At 34.5% G+C, this 24,660-nt stretch overlaps 2 protein-coding genes across 2 annotated transcripts; both read left to right on the top strand.

The window, feature by feature from the left end:
* Positions 1-2,688: 2,688 nt before the first annotated feature.
* On the top strand, positions 2,689-6,974 carry LOC141687253 (uncharacterized). Its single transcript, XM_074492460.1, has 4 exons — positions 2,689-2,978; positions 3,248-4,558; positions 4,825-5,011; positions 5,775-6,974. The coding sequence occupies exons 1-4, from the start codon at positions 2,847-2,849 to the stop codon at positions 6,356-6,358; spliced, it is 2,214 nt and encodes a 737-aa protein (XP_074348561.1). The 5' UTR covers positions 2,689-2,846; the 3' UTR covers positions 6,359-6,974.
* A 1,298-nt stretch (positions 6,975-8,272) lies between these two features.
* LOC141686177 (uncharacterized) lies at positions 8,273-20,210 on the top strand. The gene is made up of 7 exons (XM_074491227.1): positions 8,273-8,471; positions 8,574-9,223; positions 9,283-9,658; positions 9,978-10,105; positions 18,621-18,887; positions 19,041-19,861; positions 19,940-20,210. The coding sequence occupies exons 1-7, from the start codon at positions 8,273-8,275 to the stop codon at positions 20,208-20,210; spliced, it is 2,712 nt and encodes a 903-aa protein (XP_074347328.1).
* The last annotated feature ends 4,450 nt before the right edge of the window (positions 20,211-24,660 follow it).

Genomic DNA, 24,660 nt, shown 5'->3' with positions numbered 1-24,660 from the left:
ACTGCTTTAAGATTGTTATCAATCATGTACGATAAAGACATTATTATATATATTGAATATATAACTAATTCACAAGAACATTGCTAATTCTTAAATTACATAAGCATATAAGAATTAACAATTAAATTAGGAGAAGGGTTTGAGAAAACAAACAGAGATTGAATTTAATCTCGAGTCCAGAAAACTGTCTCCTTAAAGCAGTTTCGCCACGCACCATCCGTGTTTAGCGACCTGCTTCCCAGGATAAAATGAGATACTAGTATAATCGATAGATCGAATATACTCTCAGCGAACTTGAACTGAGCCCGAGAACTATCACCGGAATATTGGAAAAATTTAAGACTAAAGAGACCGAGAATGAAAGAGATGACTCTTATTTCCTCGACTTAATAAAACTGGTGCCCTAAGACTCTATTTATAAAGAGAGGCTTGAAAGGACTTGTTTTTTTCTTTTCGATGTGGTACATGGTATTTATAAGAAAAACTAAGGAATATGTTTGTACTACTCTCGATGTGGTACAAAATCACTTTTCATATTAAAATGTAACACTTTGGAACATCAGTTCTCATTCACCTTTTACTCATTCTGAGCGTGTAAATATGCATTGGAATCCCCTCGTAGAGGAGAATACGTTCCAATAAATACACACCACTAACATATAATGTGTCTCACTCATATAGAGTCTCAAAATGATTCACAACTTAGTCTAAGATACTAAGTTTGTCCAACAGATTTTTAATAAAGTAATATAATAATTGGAACTCTGTTATAATTGTAATTTATTAATAAATTTGATTTTATTATTCAGTAATAAATATTATATTTAAATGATGGCAGTGATGCATCATGAAAAAATGCCTGAATTAGTGCACTTTTAAAATCGGATGACCAAAAATACCTATTTGCGCGGAATAGTACTTAAAAAACCCGCCAAATAAACATATGACTTATACATATTCATATTTTTTTTAACTATACACATGTTTTTTATGCGTATTCACAATAATTAGAGTTTTGAGTTTGTTAAATATGAATGTTAAATATGCGTATTCTAAATAAAAAAATTATGAAGAATATGTTTGTTTAACATACTTATACCTCAAAACAATATATATATATATATAGACACACATCACACACGTATTTCGTATACATATTACACATATTCGTGTTTCGAAAATATTTTGGATAATATTTCCTACCAGTAAATATTTTCGGTAATATTTCCTACCAGTAAATATTTTGGGTTTTCTAAGTAAAAAATGTGAATATTTAATGCATGCAATACCAATGTATTATTGTAATTTTTAAAATTATTTAAGTAAGGGGTCGTTTGGTTTATAAAATTTGGGTAGCAAGTATGAGTTTTGTTCATTTCAAACTCATTCCTGATATTTGGTTCGTGATTTGTATTCGCTGAAACCCATATATAAAACCCAGTTGAAATCAGATTTGATACCTTGGGGGAAAGGTGGATATAAAGGAGTGGTATGAGGTATCAGATTTATTTTTATTATTCATATTTATTTCTATGATTAAATATAATTTATGTACACATATTTTAAATTTGATATATTATTTAATTTTAAATAAAATTATACTAATATTTATCTAATGCCAATTTGTAAGATTTAATTTATTAAAAAATATTAAATTACTATTTAATTGGTTAAATTATATTTTAATAATCATATGCTTTTTAGTAAATTTTTATTTGTAAATTGTGTAAGAATTTAATTTTAATGTACAATATAGACTTGCACATAATATTAGAATCAAAATTAAAATATCGATTATATTTAAAATAAAACAGATTAATTCCAGCAGTGAACCAAACATATAATATCAGGAATCATTCCTCATCCTTATACCAATATAACCTGATTCTTGATCTCAAACTCATACCGACTTCTGAACCAAACGACCCCTAAATTAACTCAGATTATGAAAATTATAAAAAAAAATATAATCGAATATCGTGGGATACGGTATGACAATATTGAAGAATTTAATTAGTGCTATTTGTGTAAATCCATGAGAGTTTATTTTTATCAACAAATAAAAATATGACACGTGACATTTTTTAACTATCGGGAAACTAGTTTTATACCCTTATTATTTTTCTAAAATTTATACTATTAATCGTGGAGTGTAGGTAAATTAGTTTGAGGAAAACAGACGTTGAGTAATTGCAGTAAAATGTTTCCATCGACAGAAACCATCCCGTCAGCATCTCTTTCAGTATAGCAGGCAGCAGCAAAATACTTACAGAGGAGTAGAAGTTTTGTTAAAGATCCAAATTTGTAGTCTGGGTCACCTTAAACACTTGGACTCGGTCAAATCCAATTTATTCTCAATCTTTACCTCGTGATTCTCTTTTGCTTTCGTAATCCCCACATTCAATTACACTAGTACTAGTGCTTGTAAAGGTATCTTAACCCATTAATCCATTACATAATGTTCCAAGGGCAATACAGTCAATGATTCCACAGTCTTCGTTCAATGTTTCGCAATTCAAGATGCTTAGTCCTCTGACACAAAATATCATTTAGCCTGCAGGTCCAGTCCGCGAGGTTAATCATTAATATTAATTACCACTTATGCCCTCGGGACTTGCATGCGAGTAATTTTGAATTTCGGGATTATGAAAAGGTAAAAAAAGAGTGAGTTTAGCCTAACTACACTCTCCTCGCACTTACTCTTTTATTATAGCCTCTTTTAAAGAGTGTAAAGCGGGAGTTTGGAGCATAACAAAAGCCAAATGTTTTGTGCGTTGTCCAATTCTCTTGCTTAATATAGTGTCCCAGAGTTTTGAGAGATACGTTACTGAAATATTTGTCGGAAAATGTCGACGGAAGTTTCGCATGATCGGAATGCGGTGAAGCATGCAGGGAAACAAATGGGCTGTATGTCCGGTTTCTTAAAGTTTTTCGACCGCCGCCAGTTCTTATCTACCAAGCGCCTACCTGCACCAAAGGTTACATTTCTACGCTCATATTTTTACATCAATTGCAATAATCATATCGATTTCGTGTTACGTATGCTTTGTTCAGATGAGAACCATCTTATAACGAGAATGAGAATTAACTAACCATTTTTAATATTTCATTTCATATAATTTTATGTCCGATGCACAATTTTTTTTTATATCATGCAGTGGTTTTATTTATTTTAGTGTTCATAGGTTTTTATTTTTATTGGTTCTCGGCTAATTGTATCTTTGTATGTGCGTATATTTTCCGGCAGAATGTTGATGTTTCGGAGAAGTCAGGCAAGTCGCCAGTGAATGTTGATAAAAAATTTGTTGCACCGCCTGCAATAACGAAAACAGTGACATTTCCCGTTCCAGAGCTGTACAAGCTCAGTCAACCCTGTTCTCCGGTAGTGGTTTCAGCAATGCCAGTAGAAGTGCCACAAAAGTCACCGCAACCTCTTCAATTATTCGAAGTAAATGAAGGCGGAAAGAATTCGTGGAAATTTTCCCCGAGACTGTCACTGGACAGTAGAGCAACATTTGATGCAGCCAAAGGAAGCCTTTACCGCAAAGAAGTCCAGATAAATTCAGCAGATGATAACAACCGTCGTTCAACAAGCGTCATTGCTAAATTAATGGGAATCGAGCCAATGCCTAATACGTTATCATCCGAACCAATAACAAAGCATGTCGAGCTACGAAGATCTGCATCAGAGTCGAGAGCTTCACGAGAAATTTTTCAGTCTAGACTAATTGACAGCAATGACAAATTAAAGGTGAAGCAACAAAGTTGCGTGTCAAGCAATGTAATAAGAGACAACAATGTAGATCTATCTGAGAAGTCATATATGAGGTCTGAGCACACCCCAAGAGGTTGCTCAAAGCGAAACATTAAATCTCCACAGCAACGCAAAAGCTTCTACAATCCTGCAGATTTCTTTCCAGAGCCGAACCAGAAGTTGTCGATATATAGTGAGATCGAAAGACGTTTGAAAATGCGAGGAATTGATGAACCTATGAAGGATCTAGAAACATTGAAGCAAATTCTTGAGGCTATGCAACTTAAAGGACTTTTACATACCAAGCCTGTCGCACAAATTAGAAACAAAGACAATGTTGGAGATGGTAATTATTCATATTCTTCTAAACCTAAATCTCCTATTGTACTGATGAAGCCTAATCGAAGAGTAGGTCACGAATCACCACCTAGTGTCCGATCAAAATCCGATTATCGTCAAGATGCTTCATCGTTGAGTCCACGGCCTCAACGGCAAATTATTGATCGAAATGTGACTAGTCCAATCAGAGGTAGACCTAATTCTGTAATGAAGACAAAGCCATTAAGTATTGAAACTCCGAGGCGAGTGAAAGAATCGACAGATTCACGGAGAGTTTCGCCTATCAGTTCTCCGAGAAGAAATGTAGCACATCAAACGGGCACAAATAGATCTCCAAGAAACAGGAAGCCAACGACTCGTCCCGTTGCAAAGAATAAGACTAACAGTACAGTGATTATTGAAGATGAATCTTCATCATCCATTTCGGAAAGTGCTGTTAGTACGCCTTCTCAAACTGATACAGAGGTAATTTTATTATAATGTCATTACTTAAGTTCATGTTCCCAAACGTTCTGAAGTCCAAACTGTGACTTGCATGACTTAAGCCGATGATTTGTATTATTGTGACAATAAATTGTGCTACTGTTACATGTTAGAAACTTGGTACGAGAATTTGTGTCGTGACTAGTAACTAGTAGAAGCCTGGCAAGAGAAATTATGAGTCGAAAATATTTTTCATTTATACAATTTAACTAGTCTGATTTACGCTTATTTGTTTACGGTATTTGCAGAGAAGTAAAACGGAACTCAGAGAAGGAAGGAGAATGTTGAATAGATGTGATAAGCTGTTGAACAGCATAGCAGAAATAAATGCAACCGAGTCTCAACCGAGTCCAGTGTCGGTACTTGACTCGAGGTTTTACAAGGATGATTGGAGTTCTCCTTCACCTGTCATGAAACGAACCATAAGGTTTTCAGGTACAGTTGCAAGCATTAGCAACTATCACTATCATGTTCAACTCCATTACTTTTATGTTAGCTAGATTTTGTTACTACTTTGGCGTTATCTGACTCTGTTAGGCCTGATTGACTGATACATAGCTACCAGTTATAGCCCTCTTCTTACCTACCAGGTATCTTGTCTGCTGTCACTATCCATGATCATTATGCTGCCCAAGGAAATAAATGTTCTTACCTATCTACTTATTGTTATATACAGAATTAGATAAAATTTGTATTATGTATTTTTTTTAAAATTTTTTAGCACGAAACATATATTATAATGCATTATGGTCTTGGGGATGAGGGGTTCAAAGTTCGAACTATGATCTTTGATGGGGAAGGGAGGGAGCTGCTAGCCTGCCACCAACAAACTATGACCTCTGATCTTGTTGCCCGGTTATCTTGTATTTTTATATAACTTAATTTTCTCCCATGTTAATTTATTCAACTCTCGCAGATACTCTAAAGGAACTACAACAAAAGTGAAGCATACTGCTTGTTTTGTCTCGACGATTACTGTAATTTTGCAGTCGCCTTATAACAAGACAGATGTTTGAATTCTGTATTATTTTTCAGAAAACGTTGTCACAGACATATTTGATTCTTTTGGGAGAATGATAGAATGATGTGTTATCTAATAAATTAAAAAATTCAATGCCAGATCATGTCAAGTGCGATAAATTCTGCATTTTGTAGATATGCCTTCATTTACTAAACAACTGTTGTTTGAATGAATCAGTTGAAATGGAGGACGAAACAGGGAGCCCTAAGTTTTCATCCGTCCAGTCTAGACGTGAAGATGAATTCAATGACTCTGATTTAATATACATCTCCCACATCCTTAAAGCTTGGAATTATGCCTCCGAAGAAGCCAATGATCACATCTTCGTACGCGTGGAAAAGCAGCATTCTTTGAAATGCAAAGACAACTCCAAGTTATCAAAACTCCAGAGACGGCTCCTTTTCGATACTGTTGCAGAAATTATAAAGCTCAACAGCCAGTTCTCCCCTTGGAAATCCTGCTTGATGAAAACCAGAAATACTTCAAGGCCATCCGGGGAACAGATTTGGTTGGAAATTCAAAAACTCGAAGAGCATCAATCATCAGATAACCTCTTTGAAGTAATTTGTGGGGTGCTGAAGAAGGACCTTGCTGGAGATACAAGCAACGGATGGAGAGATTGTCCCATAGAGAAGTCGGAAACTGTATTGGATATTGAACGACTAATATTTAAGGATTTAGTGGGAGAATCAATCCAAGATCTAGCAAAATTATCTGACAAAAGCACATACTTGGCGGCCCGCAGAATGTTAGTGTTTTAAATTTGAAAAAATTGGGGTGAAATAACATCAGAACTATTATGTTTTGACTTTAATATTTTCATTACCAAATTAATGTTATTTTTCTAAATCATATCAACTTGTTGGTTTTTCCATTCAAAGCATTGTGTTTGAATGATTTTCGAAATTGGCGGTCGCTGTTTGCAACTATAGTCTATTGCTGCAACAAAATTGAATGGCATTGGCATGAGTGTTGGGGTATCTACATGGAGTATCAAAGGGGTGAGGGTGCTGGTAGATAAGTGTGGGCGAAGTCCCTTATTCTAGGAGTTAGCTTAGACGAAGTTGCCTTTGGTTGACTTAAAACTAATAACACCTATTCAATTAGTTGGCTGCGAGCTTTAGATTTTTTGATTCCTTCAATCATGCAGAATACATGGGAGGGTCTACGTGTTTTAGCTTCTTATATATCATTGTATTTTGCCATGTTCCTGTAATTCATACTCGATGAGAGAAAAGTCTGAAATAGTACTGTAGGGATGCAAAAACATATAGTTGTGGTCCTTGTGGATGATATATAAGCTAAAGTCTTTTTCAACCCCTCTTTCACTTCTTTCCTGGCCCTCTTGTGGATTATGCTGACTAATCGATCATGCTGAAAGAAATCAATGATGCAGCAACAACAGATTCAGAACAGAAAAAAAAACATGATTATGGCCAAGTATTCAATTGAACTGTAAAGACAGTAGTGCTTGTTTCCTGGCACGGCCACATGCAAATGCTCGACTTTGGGACAATGACGGAGCCGGGCTTTTGAGTGACGCGATGCTGAATTAGTACTAAGCTTCTAAATTCTAATCAGACCTCATTTTGCTCGTCACTTTTCCAAAATTTTGTTTGGCATAGTGTTAACCCACATTTTTATTAGTCCGAGATTTCCGATGATGCATTATCTCTTGAAAGATTTTACACCAAATCACATTAATACGATTGTTAGTTAGTTAGATAAGTATTAAAGTTTTGTTTAATGATAACTTGAGTTAACAGGATAATATTTGACTTATTTTTTCTAAACAAACTCTATCTTGGATAAACCTAATCTATTTCAAATTATACTACCTTTATCATGTTTATCTTTTCTACTAACAAACTAACGGATTGTTTTCAAATACTTGTTCAAATATTTCAAACTTAAGTTTATCTCTTTTATTATCTTTATATCAGTTTGAAATACTCTCTTATCCGTTATGTTTTTGCTATTTATAACCGACTTGTTATTTTTCAGAAAGACTACTTTTCTCTACGTTTTCCATCCTATTCTTTCTGAGAAAAACAGCCTCTTTATTAAGTCTATTGCTTATCCAGATAATTAAGAGATATAGTTGAGTTGTAATCTTTCAAATTCTAAGGTGTATTGTATCATTTGTCATGGGTTGTGGGAAGTTGATTACAGGAGTAAGGCCAAGTAGCTGTGTGCTAGGGAAATGTTTCTTTCAAGTGGACCAAGTTTGTAATCAAGGAAAGTTTGTAAGTACTTTGTTTTAAGTGGATATAATACATTCGCTATGCTAGTTGACATGGGGACTTGGATGTAGGCCATAGACTAGGTATAGGGCCGAACCAAGTGAAAAACTCTTGGTGTTCTTGCATTGATTTATTTCCAGCATTGCACGTTTAATTTTACTGCAATTTATATTTTGTTGTTAAATAGGGTATGTCTCATTTAGATACAGTCTGTCTCATTTGCAAAAGAGATTGTCCCATTTGTGAACAATCATACTTTAACTGTAATTCGATTGTGCCTACGAATTTCATTTGGTATCAGAGCAGGTGCCTTTAATCTGTTTGTTTTTAGTGACTGTTTTGCTAGCGATCCATGGGCAATCAGAACGTTTGTCAACTAATATCCCTCCTCACTTAATTTGAGCTGAAAATTACAATGACTGGAAATTTCGAATGAAGATCTTTCTTCAGCGAGATGCTTATGAATGGGATGTTGTTGAGAATGGCATAACTACTCCCATGAAATATGGAAAGCCAAAACCTCTAAAGGATCTGTCTGCTGAGGAAGTCAATGCCTTGAACTACAATGCTAAAGCCATGAATGCCCTTCTAAGTGGAATGGCTGCAACAGAACTACGTAAAGTTTCTGCATGTACTACGATTAAACAAATCTGGGATACTATCTGAGTTAGCCACGAAGGAACATCTAAGGTACGTGAAGTGAAACTTAGTATGCTAATGAGTGATTATGAAGCTTTCAGGTTGGAACGAGATGAAAGTATCATAGATGCTCAAGGAAGATTTTTGACCTTGATGAATTCTATCTCACTACTCGACAAGATCATTCCTCAAGTTGATATTAACAGAAAAATCCTCAGAGCTATGCCTAAGAAGTTCTCCTCGAAGGTCACCATACTTCAGGATTCTCCATCTATATCAACTATGGAAACTCTCACTCTATTCAGTGAATTAGAGGAATTCGAGAACCAGCTACGCAGATATGATGAAGAAGATGAAGCCCCCAGGAAAAAGACTCTAGCTCTTAATGCAGATGCAGGTGATTCTTCTGAAGATTCTGATGAGGAGATTGCACTTCTGACTAAGAAGTTCCACAAATTTCTGGCCAAAAGGAATGCATCTAAACAACCCATGAAGTCTTCATTTCCAAAGAAAGAATTCAGACCTAGTTCAAGCAAGGAAAGCAAAAATAATCAAAACAAGGATGCATGTTTTGAATGTGAAAAGAAATGCCATTTCAAGAAAGACTGCTACAAGCTCAAAGCCAAAAAGAAAGCTTTGCTCAAATGGAGTGATGATGATTCTGAGGTGGAAATCGACTCAGAAGATGAATTAGCTCAACTATGTTTTGCTGGACTTGAATATGACTCCAGTGACAATGATGAGGTACATACTGTTCAAGTTAATATAAATTCATATATATCTCAAGATGTCTAACCTTGCAGGCTCAAAATAGAAAGTTAAAAGAAAAGAATGCTTATCTAAAACAAACATTGAGTGAGGTTCTTAATGAGGTTGATGATTCCATCAAAGATGAATCCCTAGTAGATGAAAACAAGCTATTATCCGAGAAGGTCTCTAAGCTGAAAGAAGAAGTCAACTATCTCAAGAATGAGATCGAGATGAAAGATGCATGTCTTGATGCATTAAAGAAGGAAACTTTTTCTGCCGAATCAAATGCATCTTCTGATTCTATAGTTCCTGAACTCGAGCAAAAGGTTGCCCAACTGGAAACTGGTCTAGCCAAATGTTTCCATGGAGAAGGAACACTGAATGTCTTACTTGTCCAACAGAAATCTTCTCTTGACAAAGAAAGTTTGGGTATGGATCAGCCAAGAAGAAATTTTTTCAAAGTGGTTACAAAAGAACTCCTATGAAGTACAAGATTCCTTATGAAAAATGTCAAGACTGTGGCAAATTTGATCACACTACTTATGCATCTCGGCTATGTGGCATTAAGGGCCACAATCCTAACTCTTCAACTAGATCTAAATCTATGCATAAATCTTTTATTATTGTTCAAATGTGGATTAAGAAATCTGACAGGCATTTGTATAAGATTTATGATACTAACATTCAAGGACCCAAAGTCATGTGGGCACCTAAGAGATAAAAGATCTTTTGCATGTATGCTTTAAAGTCCATGTTCCTCGAAATAAGTGGATTATTGATAGCGGTTGCTCTCGTCACATGACTGGAGACAAATCAAAGTTTCTCTCATTAATTGCTAAAGAGGGAGGCTTAGTTACTCTTGGAGATTCCAATACCGTATGTATCGTAGGTGAAGGTACCATAGATAACGATAAGTTTGCTATCAATAATGTTCGTTTAGTTGATGGTTTAAAGTATAATCTTATTAGTGTAAGTCAGTTAACTGATGCTGGTCATAGTGTTTGAAGGGTTTTTAGCACATAAACGCAACGAAAACGTAAATTTAAATCTTAAAAAAAACCTGAAACCCTCCGCAGGATCCATGCGAAAAATAATATTTAATTCGTAGTTCAGTATGTTTACCTTAAGAAGCTTTACATTAATGGAAAGATGGAGGTCTTTAATAACGATCCAAGAACCACGAGCGGAGATCCTTAGCAACTGCTCCTCAAGTGTGAAACACTCCACCGGTATCCACCAAGAAAACGATGTAGTGAAGGAGGAAGAGATGGAGAGAATTAGGGTTTTATAAATCTTTTAGGTTGAGGCAAAAATAGGGTTTATAATAGTATATTTATAGGCAAATTTTCAGCTGAAAATTTTCCCATAAAATATTATTATTATTAACCCTTTATTATTCTCACTAATAATTAAAACACCTTTTAATTATTAATCTTTTTTCTAAATACTTTAGAAATAATTCTCTCTCTTGATTTAATTTCCAAAAATTAAATTCTTAATTAATAATATTAAGAACCTTTTCTTAATTAATTTATAATCAATTAAATCTCATTTAATCAATTATTAAATTTGCCAATTAATTATTTATTTCATAAATAAATAATTATCAGCCATTATTAATTAATTGCTCCACCATTAAATCATTCTCTTTTATGGTGTGACCCTGTAGGTTCAATATTAAGCCGGTAGTAGAAATAAATAATAATAAAACTATTTTATCATTATTTATATAAATTCTCTAATTCATTAAATATGATTAATTAATTAATCATATTTATTCTACATCGTGAGGGATACTTCTCAGCATATCGCGACTATCCGGATAATACGAATTCACTGCTTAGAATACCAAGAACCTATTCAGTGAATAGTTACCGTACAATTAATTCCTTCTACCCTGCAATGTCACGATTAAATATAAGGCATGAAACTTGTGTCAAGCCTATCTTATTTAATCACTTGCTTTCCCATTCACTATGCTTAGTTCTATTTAATGTAAATTAGAAACTCCTTTCTAATTTCATTCACTATGGCCAGAAATTCCTGAACTAGCATAAGTGGATCAGCATTGAACATTCTCTTCCTTCACTGGAAGGGGTAGATCCTTTATTGATCATACACTATATTCGTGTACAAATTCCTATACCCAGTAGAACCTTTATAATTGTCCCTTGAGACTAAGAACTAAACCAAAGCATAGTTCAGTGTACACAAGATGACTATGATGACCTCAAGTCTAAGGATACTTGTACAACTATCACTATGTGAACAACTGCTGACACGTGAGTGAACTCCATCAGTTGTTCAGCTGTGTGAGTCATGTTCAGTGAACTTATTCTATAATAAGCACCTACATACTAGCTATAGTGTCACCACACAAATGTCTATGAGAACAGACATCCTTCATAATGAAGCAAGCATAGTATATACCGATCTTTGCGGATTATTAATTACCAGTTAGTAATCCTACGACCAGGAACTATTTAAGTTTAGAGTTATCATCTTTTAGGTCTCATTATTGTGATCTCATCACAATCCATAAAAAGTTTTACTCTAAACTGTGGTATATCTTATTTAAACATTTAAATAGATAGAGCCCGCAATAAAAATAAAACAAGTCTTTTATTAATATCAATAAAATCAAAACAGATTACATAAAAGTTATTCCTAAATCCTCATACATGATTGGACTTAGGACATATCTCTTTCAATCTCCCACTTGTACTAAAGCCAATCACTCTGGTATCTAATACCCATCTTGTCTTTATGATGATCAAAATAACTCTGAGAAAGTGGCTTTGTGAGTGGGTCTGCTACGTTGTTATGTGTGTCAACTCTCTCGACGTTGACATCTCCTCTATTTTCAACTCAGATTCACCACCAAAAACAAGAAAAATGTCCTGAGTCCTTCGCAAGTACTTAAGGATGTTTTTCACTGCTTTCCAGTGGTCTTCACCTGGATTGGACTGATATCCGCTCGTCACACTAATTGAATAAGCAACATCAGGCCTTGTACACAATATCGCGTACATGATAGATCCTATTGCTGAAGCATAAGGAATCTTACTCATACGCTCTCTTTCCTCAGGTGTCTTAGGAGACATTTTTTCGGAAAGGGACACTCCATGGCTCATCGGTATGAGACCTCTTTTGGAGTTTTCCATGCTAAACCTTTTAAGCACTTTCTGGATATATATACCCTGGGTAAGACCTATCATTCTTCTAGATCTATCTCTATAGATCTTCATACCGAGAATGTAGGATGATTCTCCCAAATCCTTCATGGTTAAGTTCTTTGATAGCCATACTTTGACTGATTGTAGCATCGGTATATTATTTCCTATAAGAAGTATATCATCCACATACAATACAAGAAATGTTACCGCGCTCCCACTAACCTTCTTGTAGATACATGGTTCATCTATGTTTTTGATAAAACCAAACTCTTTGATTGTCTCATCAAAACGGATGTTCCATCTACGAGAAGCTTGCCTTAAACCATATATGGTTCGCAGCAGCTTACACACTAGGTGTTCATTTCCCTTGTAAAGAAAACCCTCTGGTCGTGTCATATACACTTCCTCCTCAAGTTCCCCATTGAGGAAGGCCATTTTCACGTACATTTGCCAGATCTCATAGTCGTAGTAAGCAACAATCACAAGCAAAATCCGAATTGATTTTAACAGGGCTACATGCGAAAAAGTTTCATCAAAGTCAATCCCTTGGCTTTGTTTAAATCATTTTGCCACGAGCCTGGCCTTATAGGTCTCCACCTGGCCATCTACTCCAATCTTTCTTTTGTATACCCACTTGCACCCAATAGGCTTAACACCTTCAGGCACCTCAACCACAGTCCATCCTTGGTTGGTATACATAGATTCCATTTCGAATTTCATGGCACTATGCCATTTCTCCGAGTCAACACTACTCATAGCCTCATTATAGGTCACAGGTTCGTCATCATCAATGATTGACAACTCATTGTCATTCTCAATGACAAGGCCATAATACCTCTCATATTGGCGAGACACTCTCCCTGTCCTACGAATGGGCTGTTCCACAGAAGGTTGTTCAGTCTGAACAGGTGTTTCCACTTGATCCGTAGTAGTATGTGCTTCTTGAACTTCATCAAGTTCAATTTTTCTCCCACTGTTTCTTTCAAGGATAAACTCCTTTTCCAAGAAGGTAGCATGTCTGGAGACAAACACCCGATGATCGGTATAAAAGTAATACCCCAAAGTCTCTTTAGGATATCCCCCAAAATTACATTTTACGGATCGAGATTTCAGCTTATCTGGGTCAACTTTCTTGACATAAGTTGGACATCCCCAAATCTTAACGTGTTTAAGACTCGGTTTCCTTTCTTTCCATATCTCATATGGTGTTTGAGGAACAGATTTGGAAGGCACCTTATTCAGTAAATATGCTGAGGTTTCTGATGCATAACCCCATAGAAATACTGGAAGATTCGCATAGCTCATCACGGACCGAACCATGTCTAACAAAGTTTGATTTCTCCTTTCAGATACCCCATTTAACTGTGGAGTATATGGAGGAGTCCACTGGGAGACTATACCATTTTCTTTGAGATAATCTAGAAACTCTCCATTCAAGTATTCACCACCTCGATCTGATCGAAGAGTTATAATACTGTGTTTGGTTTGTTTCTCCACTTCATGTTTATATTCTTTGAGCTTTTCAAAGGCTTCAGACTTGTGTTTCATCAAATACACATATCCGAATCTAGATCTATCATCTATGAAAGTAATGAAGTACGAAAATCCACCCATGGCTTGCGTAGACATTGGTCCACATACATCTGTGTGTACCAATCCTAGCAAATCTGCAGCCCTCTCTCCATGTCCACTAAATAGAGATTTGGTCATTTTACCCAATAGACAAGACCCGCATGTAGGATATGATTCAAAATCAAAGGGGTCAAGTAACCCTTCCTTATGCAATGTCCGCAGTCTATTTTCACTAATATGACCTAGCCTACAGTGCCATAAATAGGTCAGATTTTCATCATCTCGTTTTCTTTTATTAGTTTGTTCAAACTGAAGTAAATCATGCTCTACGTCACATACATACAGACCATTATTTAAAATGGCACGTCCAAAAAGAACATTATCTCTAAGGATAGAACATTCATTATTCTTAATAATAAATGAAAAACCATCCAAATCCAACATAGGAATAGAAATAATATTCCTCACAATAGAGGGAGCGTAATAACAATTATTCAGAATAATAGTCTTGCTCGTAGGCATATGTAAACTAAATGATCCTACAGATATGACCGCAACCCTTGCTCCATTGCCCATACGTAGAATCACCTCATCTTTTTCAAGAGTCCTACTTCCCTTTAGTCCTTGCAACGAATTGCAAATATGAGAACCACAGGCGGTATCTAATACCCAAGTAGAAATTTGACCTGATGACATATTAACTTCGATCATGAACATGCCTGAATCAGAAGCGGTAGTCCTACTACCCTTCTTCTTCTTCAATTCTGCAAGGTAAACCTTGCAGTTCCTCTTCCAGTGCCCCAACTTGTTACAGTGAAAATAAACAGCTAAATTAGGACCAGTCAACTTGTGAGCATCTAGTATGCTCCGGAGTGATAGTGTAAAAGACATGACGAATATAGTAAATCTGTAAATGATAAACACATAACAACACTTAGTAAATATTCAATTTCATTTCAAAATACTATATGAATCGGGCCTTTATTCATAAGTGTTTCCCACTAGTTTATCTAATTTTTTCAACCCCCTAAGAGAAAATTAAGCATTCATAATGCTAGTGGGAATAGGGATCCTACATTCCATCACACAACCTCGGTTGTGGCACGAAACGTCATGTGATGTTCAATAGGCAGACAACTCTTGTCAATTACATCTTATGTTATTCCCTCATATAACTTCAGCCTCTTGAATAATTGAGTCACGGCTGTGGCACGACAAACTCAATATTCTAAGTCAAGTCTAACCCAACATTTCGTATAATTGAATCAGTCTCCAACGACCCACGGCTGTGGCACGTAACGACCTTTAGATTCTAATTCAATGTACACATCTCTATGTAATAGACAAGTATTTCTTATTTTGAAATCAAAGCCCTCGGCTGTAGCACGAAACGACAATGATTCAAAAATAAGAACTACTTTCTACCATGTTGGAAGGCTTTGACCGACACAAGCCCGTTGTGTCATTGGTCAATTACTACTTGATATTATTTAATTTTAGAGGGATTATATTACGTTACAATCATAATCATATTATAAAGAGATTCTTTCTTTTAAATTAAATATTTCAAATCAATAATTGATAATCAGATGATTCCCAGATCGGGTGGAGCATTGTCAAGAGGCGTCACTTAATAACCCTTTCTTACAGATAGAAATCTGTTGTTGACAGAATCATCCTTGCTCTCAATATTGAAAATTCATATTCAATTACGTGTTTCATAAATACAAGAATCTCATGATCGTATTCATAATATTTATATTAAGGTCATGAAACAATTTCACTATACTAGATTGTCTAACAAACGCCTTATGTCAATTAAGTTCACCTAAATCTATCATCGCATGGTAAACATAGGCATATATCTCATATATAAAATTAAATAAACAAGTAAATGTAAAGTGCAATAAAGTAAATGTGTGCAATAAAGTAAATGTGTTTGGTTATGGCCCCATCCTATGTGATCTTTATCAAGCTCATGATAAAGATCAAGGTCAATCTAATATGGTGATGGAAATAAATACAACTACTTATTACATAAGTCTTCTTCTTTGTTTAGACTTTTTGTATGCCTCGTCTTCTTCTTTGTATCACCTCAATTGGATAGCCTTCTTGAGTCTTCAATTACATTACATGATTGAAAGTAAAATTAATCTAATTATCTTACAAGAATAACTCGAGTTACATTCGAGATTTATGATTACAAAGATTGACGACATGCAAGTCGTATTTAAAACCAAAACCAAAACCATTACACTAAGGTCAAAAGGCCATAACCATCCACCATGCTCATACAACACATAAAAGCATGTTAAAACACATAATATGATCTTAACATATCATATTATCCATGATCTAATCATAAAAATAAAATATGACAAAAATCAGAGAAATCATAATCAAATCAGAAAAACAAGAATCACTGTTTACGGGCAGTAAACGACGTCAAACGCCTTACAGACGAGTCGTTGATAGATTTAGCTATCAGTTTTGTTTAGACGCTCGTTTACCTATGGAACAGGGTATTCGTTTGCGTAAATCGGACACCAGACCCAGATTTCAGCAAATTTGCAGCAGCCAATTCAGAATCCGTATCTAATATGATTCTCATAATTAGAACAAACATAAATCATATATATATCAGTATATATACAGATTACATAATCATCTTATGATTATACAACTCACATAAATATCATATATTCAAAACCATACATATATAAGCATATTATATCAAAATCAAATCATGGCGAATCACGTAAATGCTCATATATCAAAAACAGTTAAACACATAAACGAATTAAAAACTTTTCGCAAGTAGCTCTGATGTCATTGAAGGGTTTTTAGCACATAAACGCAACGAAAACGTAAATTTAAATCTTAAAAAAAACTGAAACCCTCCGCAGGATCTATGCGAAAAATAATATTTAATTCGTAGTTCAGTATGTTTACCTTAAGAAGCTTTACATTAATGGAAAGATGGAGGTCTTTAATAGCGATCCAAGAACCACGAGGGGAGATCCTTAACAGCTGCTCCTCAAGTGTTAAGCACTCCACCGGTATCCACCAAGAAAACGATGTAATGAAGGAGGAAGAGATGGAGAGTTTTAGGGTTTTATAAATCTTTTAGGTTGAGGCAAAAATCGGGTTTATAATAGTATATTTATAGGCAAATTTCCAGCTGAAAGTTTTCCCATAAAATACTATTATTATTAACCCTTTATTATTCTCACTACTAATTAAAACACCTTTTAATTATTAATCCTTTTTCTAAACACTTTAGAAATAATTCTCTCTCTTGATTTAATTTCCAAAAATTAAATTCTTAATTAATAATATTAAGAACCTTTTCTTAATTAATTTATAATCAATTAAATCTCATTTAATCAATTATTAAATTTGCCAATTAATTATTTATTTCATAAATAAATAATTATCAGCCATTATTAATTAATTCCTCCACCATTAAATCATTCTCTTTTATGGTGTGGCCCCGTAGGTTCAATATTAAGCCGGTAGTAGAAATAAATAATAATAAAACTATTTTATCATTATTTATATAAATTCTCTAATTCATTAAATATGATTAATTAATTAATCATATTTATTCTACATCGTGAGGGATACTTCTCAGCATATCGTGACTATCCGGATAATACGAATTCACTGCTTAGAATACCAAGAACCTATTCAGTGAATAATTACCGTACAATTAATTCCTTCTACCCTGCAATGTCACGATTAAATATAAGGCATGGAACTTGTGTCAAGCCTATCTTATTTAATCACTTGCTTTCCCATTCACTATGCTTAGTTCTATTTAATGTAAATTAGAAACTCCTTTCTAATTTCATTCGCTCTGGCCAGAGATTCCTGAACTAACATAAGTGGATCAACATTGAACATTCTCTTCCTTCACTAGAAGGGGTAGATCCTTTATTGATCATACACTATCTTCGTGTACAAATTCCTATACCCAGTAGAGCCCTTATAATTGTCCCTTGAGACTAAGAACTAAACCAAAGCATAGTTCAGTGTACACAAGATGACTATGATGACCTCAAGTCTAAGGATACTTGTACAACTATCACTATGTGAACAACTGCTGACACGGAGTGAACTCCATCAGTTGTTCAGCTGTGTGAGTCATGTTCAGTGAACTTATTCTATAATAAGCACCTACATACTAGCTATAGTGTCACCACACAAATGTCTATGAGAACAGACATCCTTCATAATGAAGCAAGCATAGTATATACCGATCTTTGCGGATTATTAATTACCAGTTAGTAATCCTACGACCAAGAACTATTTAAGTTTAGAGTTATCATCTTTTAGGTCTCATTATTGTGATCTCATCACAATCCATAAAAAGCTTTACTCTAAGTTGTGGTATATCTTATTTAAACATTTAAATAGATAGAGCCCGCAATAAAAATAAAACAAGTCTTTTATTAATATCAATGAAATCAAAACAGATTACATAAAAGTTATTCCTAAATCCTCATACATGATTGGACTTAGGACATATCTCTTTCAGTGTTAAGTTTGATAAAGATGTTTATATTGGTAATAAAGCTAACGAGTTTGCTTTAGTAGCCAAAAGAAAGTGAAACATCTTTGTGTTAGATTTTGATGAACAGCAAGAAGAAATATGCCTAGGTACTGTTCAAGAACAGCAGAATCTGTGGTATAGGCGTCTTGGTCATGTTCATATGGATCTACTTCGAAAGATATCTTCACATGAGTTAGTTCGAGGTTTACCAAAGCTGATGTACAAGAAAACAGAACCATGTTCAGCTTGCCAACATGGAAAACAGGTGAAAACTTCCTTTACTGCTAAGAACAAAGTATTAACTTATGTTCCTTTGCAGCTATTACACCTAGATCTGTTTGGTCCAGAAAGATATGTAAGTTTGGGAGGTAAGAATTATGCTTTTGTTATAGTAGATGATTACTCTCATTTTACTTGGGTGTTATTCTTGCGTACTAAAGATGAAGCTTTTTGTGAATTCAAAAATCTTATTACTAACCTTGAGACTAAGTATTCTTTAAAGCTCAAGACTATTCGTAGTGATCATGGAGGAGAATTCGAGAAAGATTTCGTAACTTTCTGCAAATCTAGAGGCATTACTCATGAATTCACTGCCCCACGTACTCCTCAACAAAATGGAGTTGTCGAACGCAAGAACAGAACTCTACAGGAAACTGCTCGTACTCTACTTCATGAAAGTAATATGCCACGTAAATTCTGGGCAGAAGTGGTAAACACATCCTGTCGTGTATTAAATAGAGTGCTTATTCGTCCTATTTTGCTTAAAACTCCTTATGAATTGCTTAAGAATAAGACTCCTAACATCAGTTATTTTCGAGTATTTGGTTCCAAATGTTTTATCTTAGATACACAGAACACTCGAGGAAAATTTGATGCTAAGTCTACGGAAGGAATTTTCTTGGGATACTCTACTACAAACAAGGCTTATAGAGTTTATAATTTTATCAAGCACAAAGTCGAAGAATCTATCAACATTGCCTTCAATGAATCTGCCTTGAAGATCTCTCAAATTGAAGAGGATGTTGCTGATCAGCCGTCTCATTCTCAAACAAGACAGTCTCAATCTCAAAAGGGTCAAGCGTCTCAGGAAAAATCAGACAGTCCAAGATATCCTGATTCATCTAACTCTTCTGGGAATTCTCAAGACTCTCCTCAGACTCATGATCAATGGTCAAATGATTCTTTCACTTCTCCGCAAGTAAATTCTATTCAAGAGGAAATGAGACAGTCTCATTCCAAGTCTCAGTCTCAATCAAAAGAGACAACACATATTCCTTATCAAGCGGACAATTCTAATGAAGAAGAAATGAGTACTATCCAACTGCCAAAGTCTTCCAGAATAGTAAAGAATCATCCATCTGATAATCTACTGATAGATTTGGATCAAAGAATCTCTACGTGAAGCAGACTTCATAATTTATATGCATTCTATGCCTTTATTGCTGAATTTGAACCAAAAAATGCTCAAGAAGCTGTTGCAGATGAATGTTGGTCAGTTGTCATGCAAGAAGAATTGAACCAGTTCGAACGTTGTCAAGTCTGGGAACTTGTCTCACCTCCTTCTAATGTCAAATTCATTGGTACTCGTTGGGTTTTCAAGAATAAGAAGGATGAAGATGGTAACATTGTTCGAAATAAAGCTCGTCTTGTGGCTCAAGGATACAACAAGCAGGAATGAATTGATTTCGACGAGACATATGCCCATGTAGCTCGTCTCGAAGCTATTCGAATTCTAATGGCATTTGCAGCTCACAAAGGTTTCAAGCTTTACCAAATGGATGTTAAAAGTGCATTTTTAAATGACTATCTCAAGGAAGAAGTTTACTTAAAGCAGTCCCCAGGTTTCATTCATGAAAGAAATCCATACTATGTCTACAAGCTCAAAAAGTCTGTCTATGGATTGAGACAATCCCCTCGATATTGGTATGAGCGTCTCAGTCAGTTTTTGCTAAAAAATGGTTTCAATCGTGGTACACTTGATCCAACCCTCTTTATTTTTCATAAACGTAATCATTTTCTATTAGTACAAGTTTATGTAGATGATATTGTGTTTGGATCTACTGATGAATCTTTGTGTAAGTGGTTTTCAAATTGCATGCATAAAGAGTTTGATATGAGTTTAATGGGTGAATTGCAATATTTTCTAGGCTTGCAAATTAACCAATCTGCTGCAGGTATTTTCATACATCAGAGTAAGTATGTTAATGATTTGCTTAAGAGATTTGCCTTAAAAAATATTTCTGCTAAAGCTACTCCCATGAGTACAACTGTCAAGCTCACTAAGGATGAACAAGGTACACCTGTAGACATTACTAAATATTGAGGTATGATTGGCTCGTTATTATATCTAACTGCTTCTCGTCCCGATATTATGTATAGTGTTTGTCTATGTGCTCGTTTTCAATCTCAACCTAAAGAATCTTATCTGAATGCAGTTAAACGAATTTTCAAGTATCTTAAGGGAACTAGTGATCTTGGAATATTTTATCCTAGTTCTACTTCTTTTGAGTTAATTGGTTTTTCAGATACTGACTATGCAGGGTCACGGGTTGATAGAAAAAGTACAAGTGGTGCTTGTGAATATTTAGGTGATTGTTTGGTTGCTTGGCACAGTAAAAAGCAAACTTCAGTAGCTCTTTCTACAGTTGAAGGAGAGTACATTGCAGCTGGTAGTTGCTGTGCTCAAATTCTCTGGATGCAACAAACATTACAGGATTTTGGTATTTTCTATACAAATATTCCAATTTATTGTGATAATACCTCTGCTATTAATATCTCTAAAAATCCTGTTATGCATTCTCGTACTAAACATATTGATGTTCATCACCATTTTCAGTGAGATAATATCTCAAAAGGTAATATTGAGTTAATTTATATCTCAACTGATAAGCAAAGAGCAGATATTTTCACCAAACCTTTAGGTGAAGATCGATTTTGTCTTATGAGACGTGAACTTGGCATGTGCACTATCCCTCATTAATTTATCATATTTTACTATCTGTGCATGCATACTATTTAGTTTTATTTATGTTAATTATTTGCATAATTCATTCATTTGACTAAACTGCATAATTGTGTGCTTAATTATTTGCTTAATTTAAATGCTGATTGCTTTCATAGGATTTATTGATGTAAATATGCGAATTAATTGCTATGTTTAGTGTAATCATGTTTACGTGTTCCAGTCTATATATATATATAATTTATAATTTATATGTATTTATTCGCTGTGTCTCTTAAACCTTGGAACTAAACCGAGTTGCATGCATCATTCTTCAAGTCTTTCAATTTGATTTGACTACTCAGTATTTTTCTTCTCAATCTTTGTGCGTGTCTCCTCGTTTTTCGAGATACACTCTACTTTCACTTCATCTCTTAACTTCTCTTAATCTCTATCTCTTCATCTTCTCTTCTTGTACTCAGTATTTTTCTTCTCAATCTTTGTGTGTGTCTCCTCGTTTTTCGAGATACACTCTACTTTCACTTCATCTCTTAACTTCTATTAATCTCTATCTCTTCATCTTCTCTTCTTCTATTTAATCTCCACTTCCTTTTCATTTTCTCTTTTCAAATATCTCTTCTCTTTCTTAACCAAGATGACTCCCAATACTCGCTCCAAAGCTAAATACACTAAAAACCCTAATCCATCTTCTTCTACCCTCAAACGCCAAAGGACCAATCCCGAAATTTTCACTCAAATGTCACCCGAGAAATCCTCTCAGCCTAGTTCGTCTAAAATTTTGTCCAAACCTATTCTTAAGGAACGTGTTTGTGATCTTGATCTGCTTCAACGAGTTGGTGTTGTTAATTTGTTCTCCACTCTTGGTTGTGAATCTCTCTTGTCTCCACCGGATATTATTTATCCTTCTATGGTCCGGGAATTTTATTCTAACTTTAAGATGATGGATAACGATTTGGTCTATTCTGAGGTTCAAGGTGTTCCGATCGTTTTCAATGCTAATCTGTTGTCTCGAGTTTGTGGCATCTCTTGCTCCGGTGTCTGTCCGTATACCACCATGCAGCCTTCATGGAGATTCCAGGACTGTAGTATGAAGAACAGTTGAAAGTTATTCTTGGAGAAAGTTTTGTTGGTACTTCTCTCAAGCCCATGGTACATGATCTTACTCCACTTGCTTTATTGCTTTTTAAATTGTTTCACACCAATCTTTTTCCTCGTAAAAGTGGTCGCGACCGCGTCACTTATCAAGATGTTGTTTTAATTGCCGCTTTCATGACCCAAACCCCCTGTGATATTGCTTTGTTGATTATCAAGTACATGAGTCATTGTGCGTCTCATGAGTCTATGAATTTGTCCTTTCCTGCTTTGTTGACAAAAATGTTTAGACATTTCTCTGTTGTTTCTGAGGATGATGACACTGAGACAGTGTCTAATGTGTTTGATCTGTCTGTCTTGTCTGCTAATAATCTTACTGTTATTGATTCGGGTGTTCTTATTTTTGGTGAGGGTCATAAGTCGTTTGGATCTTTTCCTGAGTCCCCCAATTATGTCTCTGATCCTGATCAAGAGGATTCAGTTTTAGTGAATTCATTGTTATCAAAAGTTTCTGAAAACAACAGGCTTTTAGAATCTCTTAAAATCAGTTTGCATCTATTGAGTCTTTGGCATCCCTGACTTCACAAGTCAGTATGATGTGTGCTTCTTATGAGATGTTTAATAAATCTGTCACTGCATCTCTTGAGTCAATAAATTCAAAGTTGGAGATTTTACATGTCCATGATAAGAAAATGAGTAAGTCCATAGATTTTGAGTTTGGTGTGCTGCTTGAGGGCATGGTCACCACTGCTAAGGCCTGGGAAGAAGAATTTGTCAAGCTTTTCTACAGACTTGGTACAGAAATCAAGTACATATCTCAGCTGTCTCATTTATTTACCTGTCTCATTTGATAATTCATATGTGTCATTTGCATATTCACATGATTATCATCTGATTGTTTCATATATACACTGTTATTATCTAACATATTGCAACAGGTGATTAAAGTATTTTTGATAGGGGGAGCATAACATTTCTTTACCCTTGGCATCATCATAAAAGGGGGAGAATTTTGGCATACCCAGATACAGGGACGGAGCCAGAAACCTGAGTATGGGGTGGTGAAATTTTTTTAGGAGTAACTAATATGTATTTAATTTATAATATATTAAATAAATTCATAAATATTATTTTTAACAATTCCAATGTACAAAATATACTTGAATTCGTGTATCTAAATTCATAACTATCGTAAATATCATTGATATTGATACTAAATTCATAAAATTTATATATTTTTGAGGGGGAGAAAATTGAAAATAATTTGTTTTCACTACTAAATATATAAATATATAACCTTTTTTCATAAATTTTAGTATTAATTTTACGTTTATACCAAAGTTTGGGGTGGCGGCCGCACCCGCCGGCCACCCCCTGCCTCCGTCTCTGCCCAGATAGCTCCTCATAATATCTCCTAATATCAAATATCCTCATATCTCATAATATTTAATACTTATTAATTATTAATTTTGATTAATAATTTTAATTTAATTCCCAAATTTTATCCTCTCCCTGAAATGAGTTGAGAATCAATCACAACAAATAAATTATGAAAAAGATCTTGAAACGATATCTTTAAAATCAAGGAAGATATCACAACGTCAAGATTAGATCAGATAAAATTGATAATTAACCCCATTAACGAAAATTGTCCCTAAAGTCTCCTAGGGATAGGCCCAAATTTCAAAGAACTGCATAACCTTGATCCAATATAAACTAGTAGATAACTCATGCGAAATACCGAGATGAAAATATTAATATTAAATAATGAAAATATATAATAAATAAAATGGTACGATTATTGTAATTTTTCTTTTTAAATTATATGTAGTTTTCATTAACTCAAATCCTATTAAAACAACAAACTCAAAGTTATTATGTATTTGTTGTTCAAAAAGACATAACTAATAGTTTACATCAAAAATTAAATCAACATTACTAAGTAATTGCATATTAAATTTCTTATTATTAGTTAAATTTGTGTTTTATATAGTTTGATACTGCATAATTTTTTCTTATAAAATATTCATCATGTATGTATAAATTTGCATTTGGTGCTAAAATAGAATTCTAT

Source organism: Apium graveolens, chromosome 9, assembly GCF_009905375.1.
Source record: "Apium graveolens cultivar Ventura chromosome 9, ASM990537v1, whole genome shotgun sequence".
Lineage (NCBI taxonomy): Eukaryota > Viridiplantae > Streptophyta > Magnoliopsida > Apiales > Apiaceae > Apium > Apium graveolens.
This window is presented reverse-complemented; position numbering and strand designations above follow the sequence as displayed.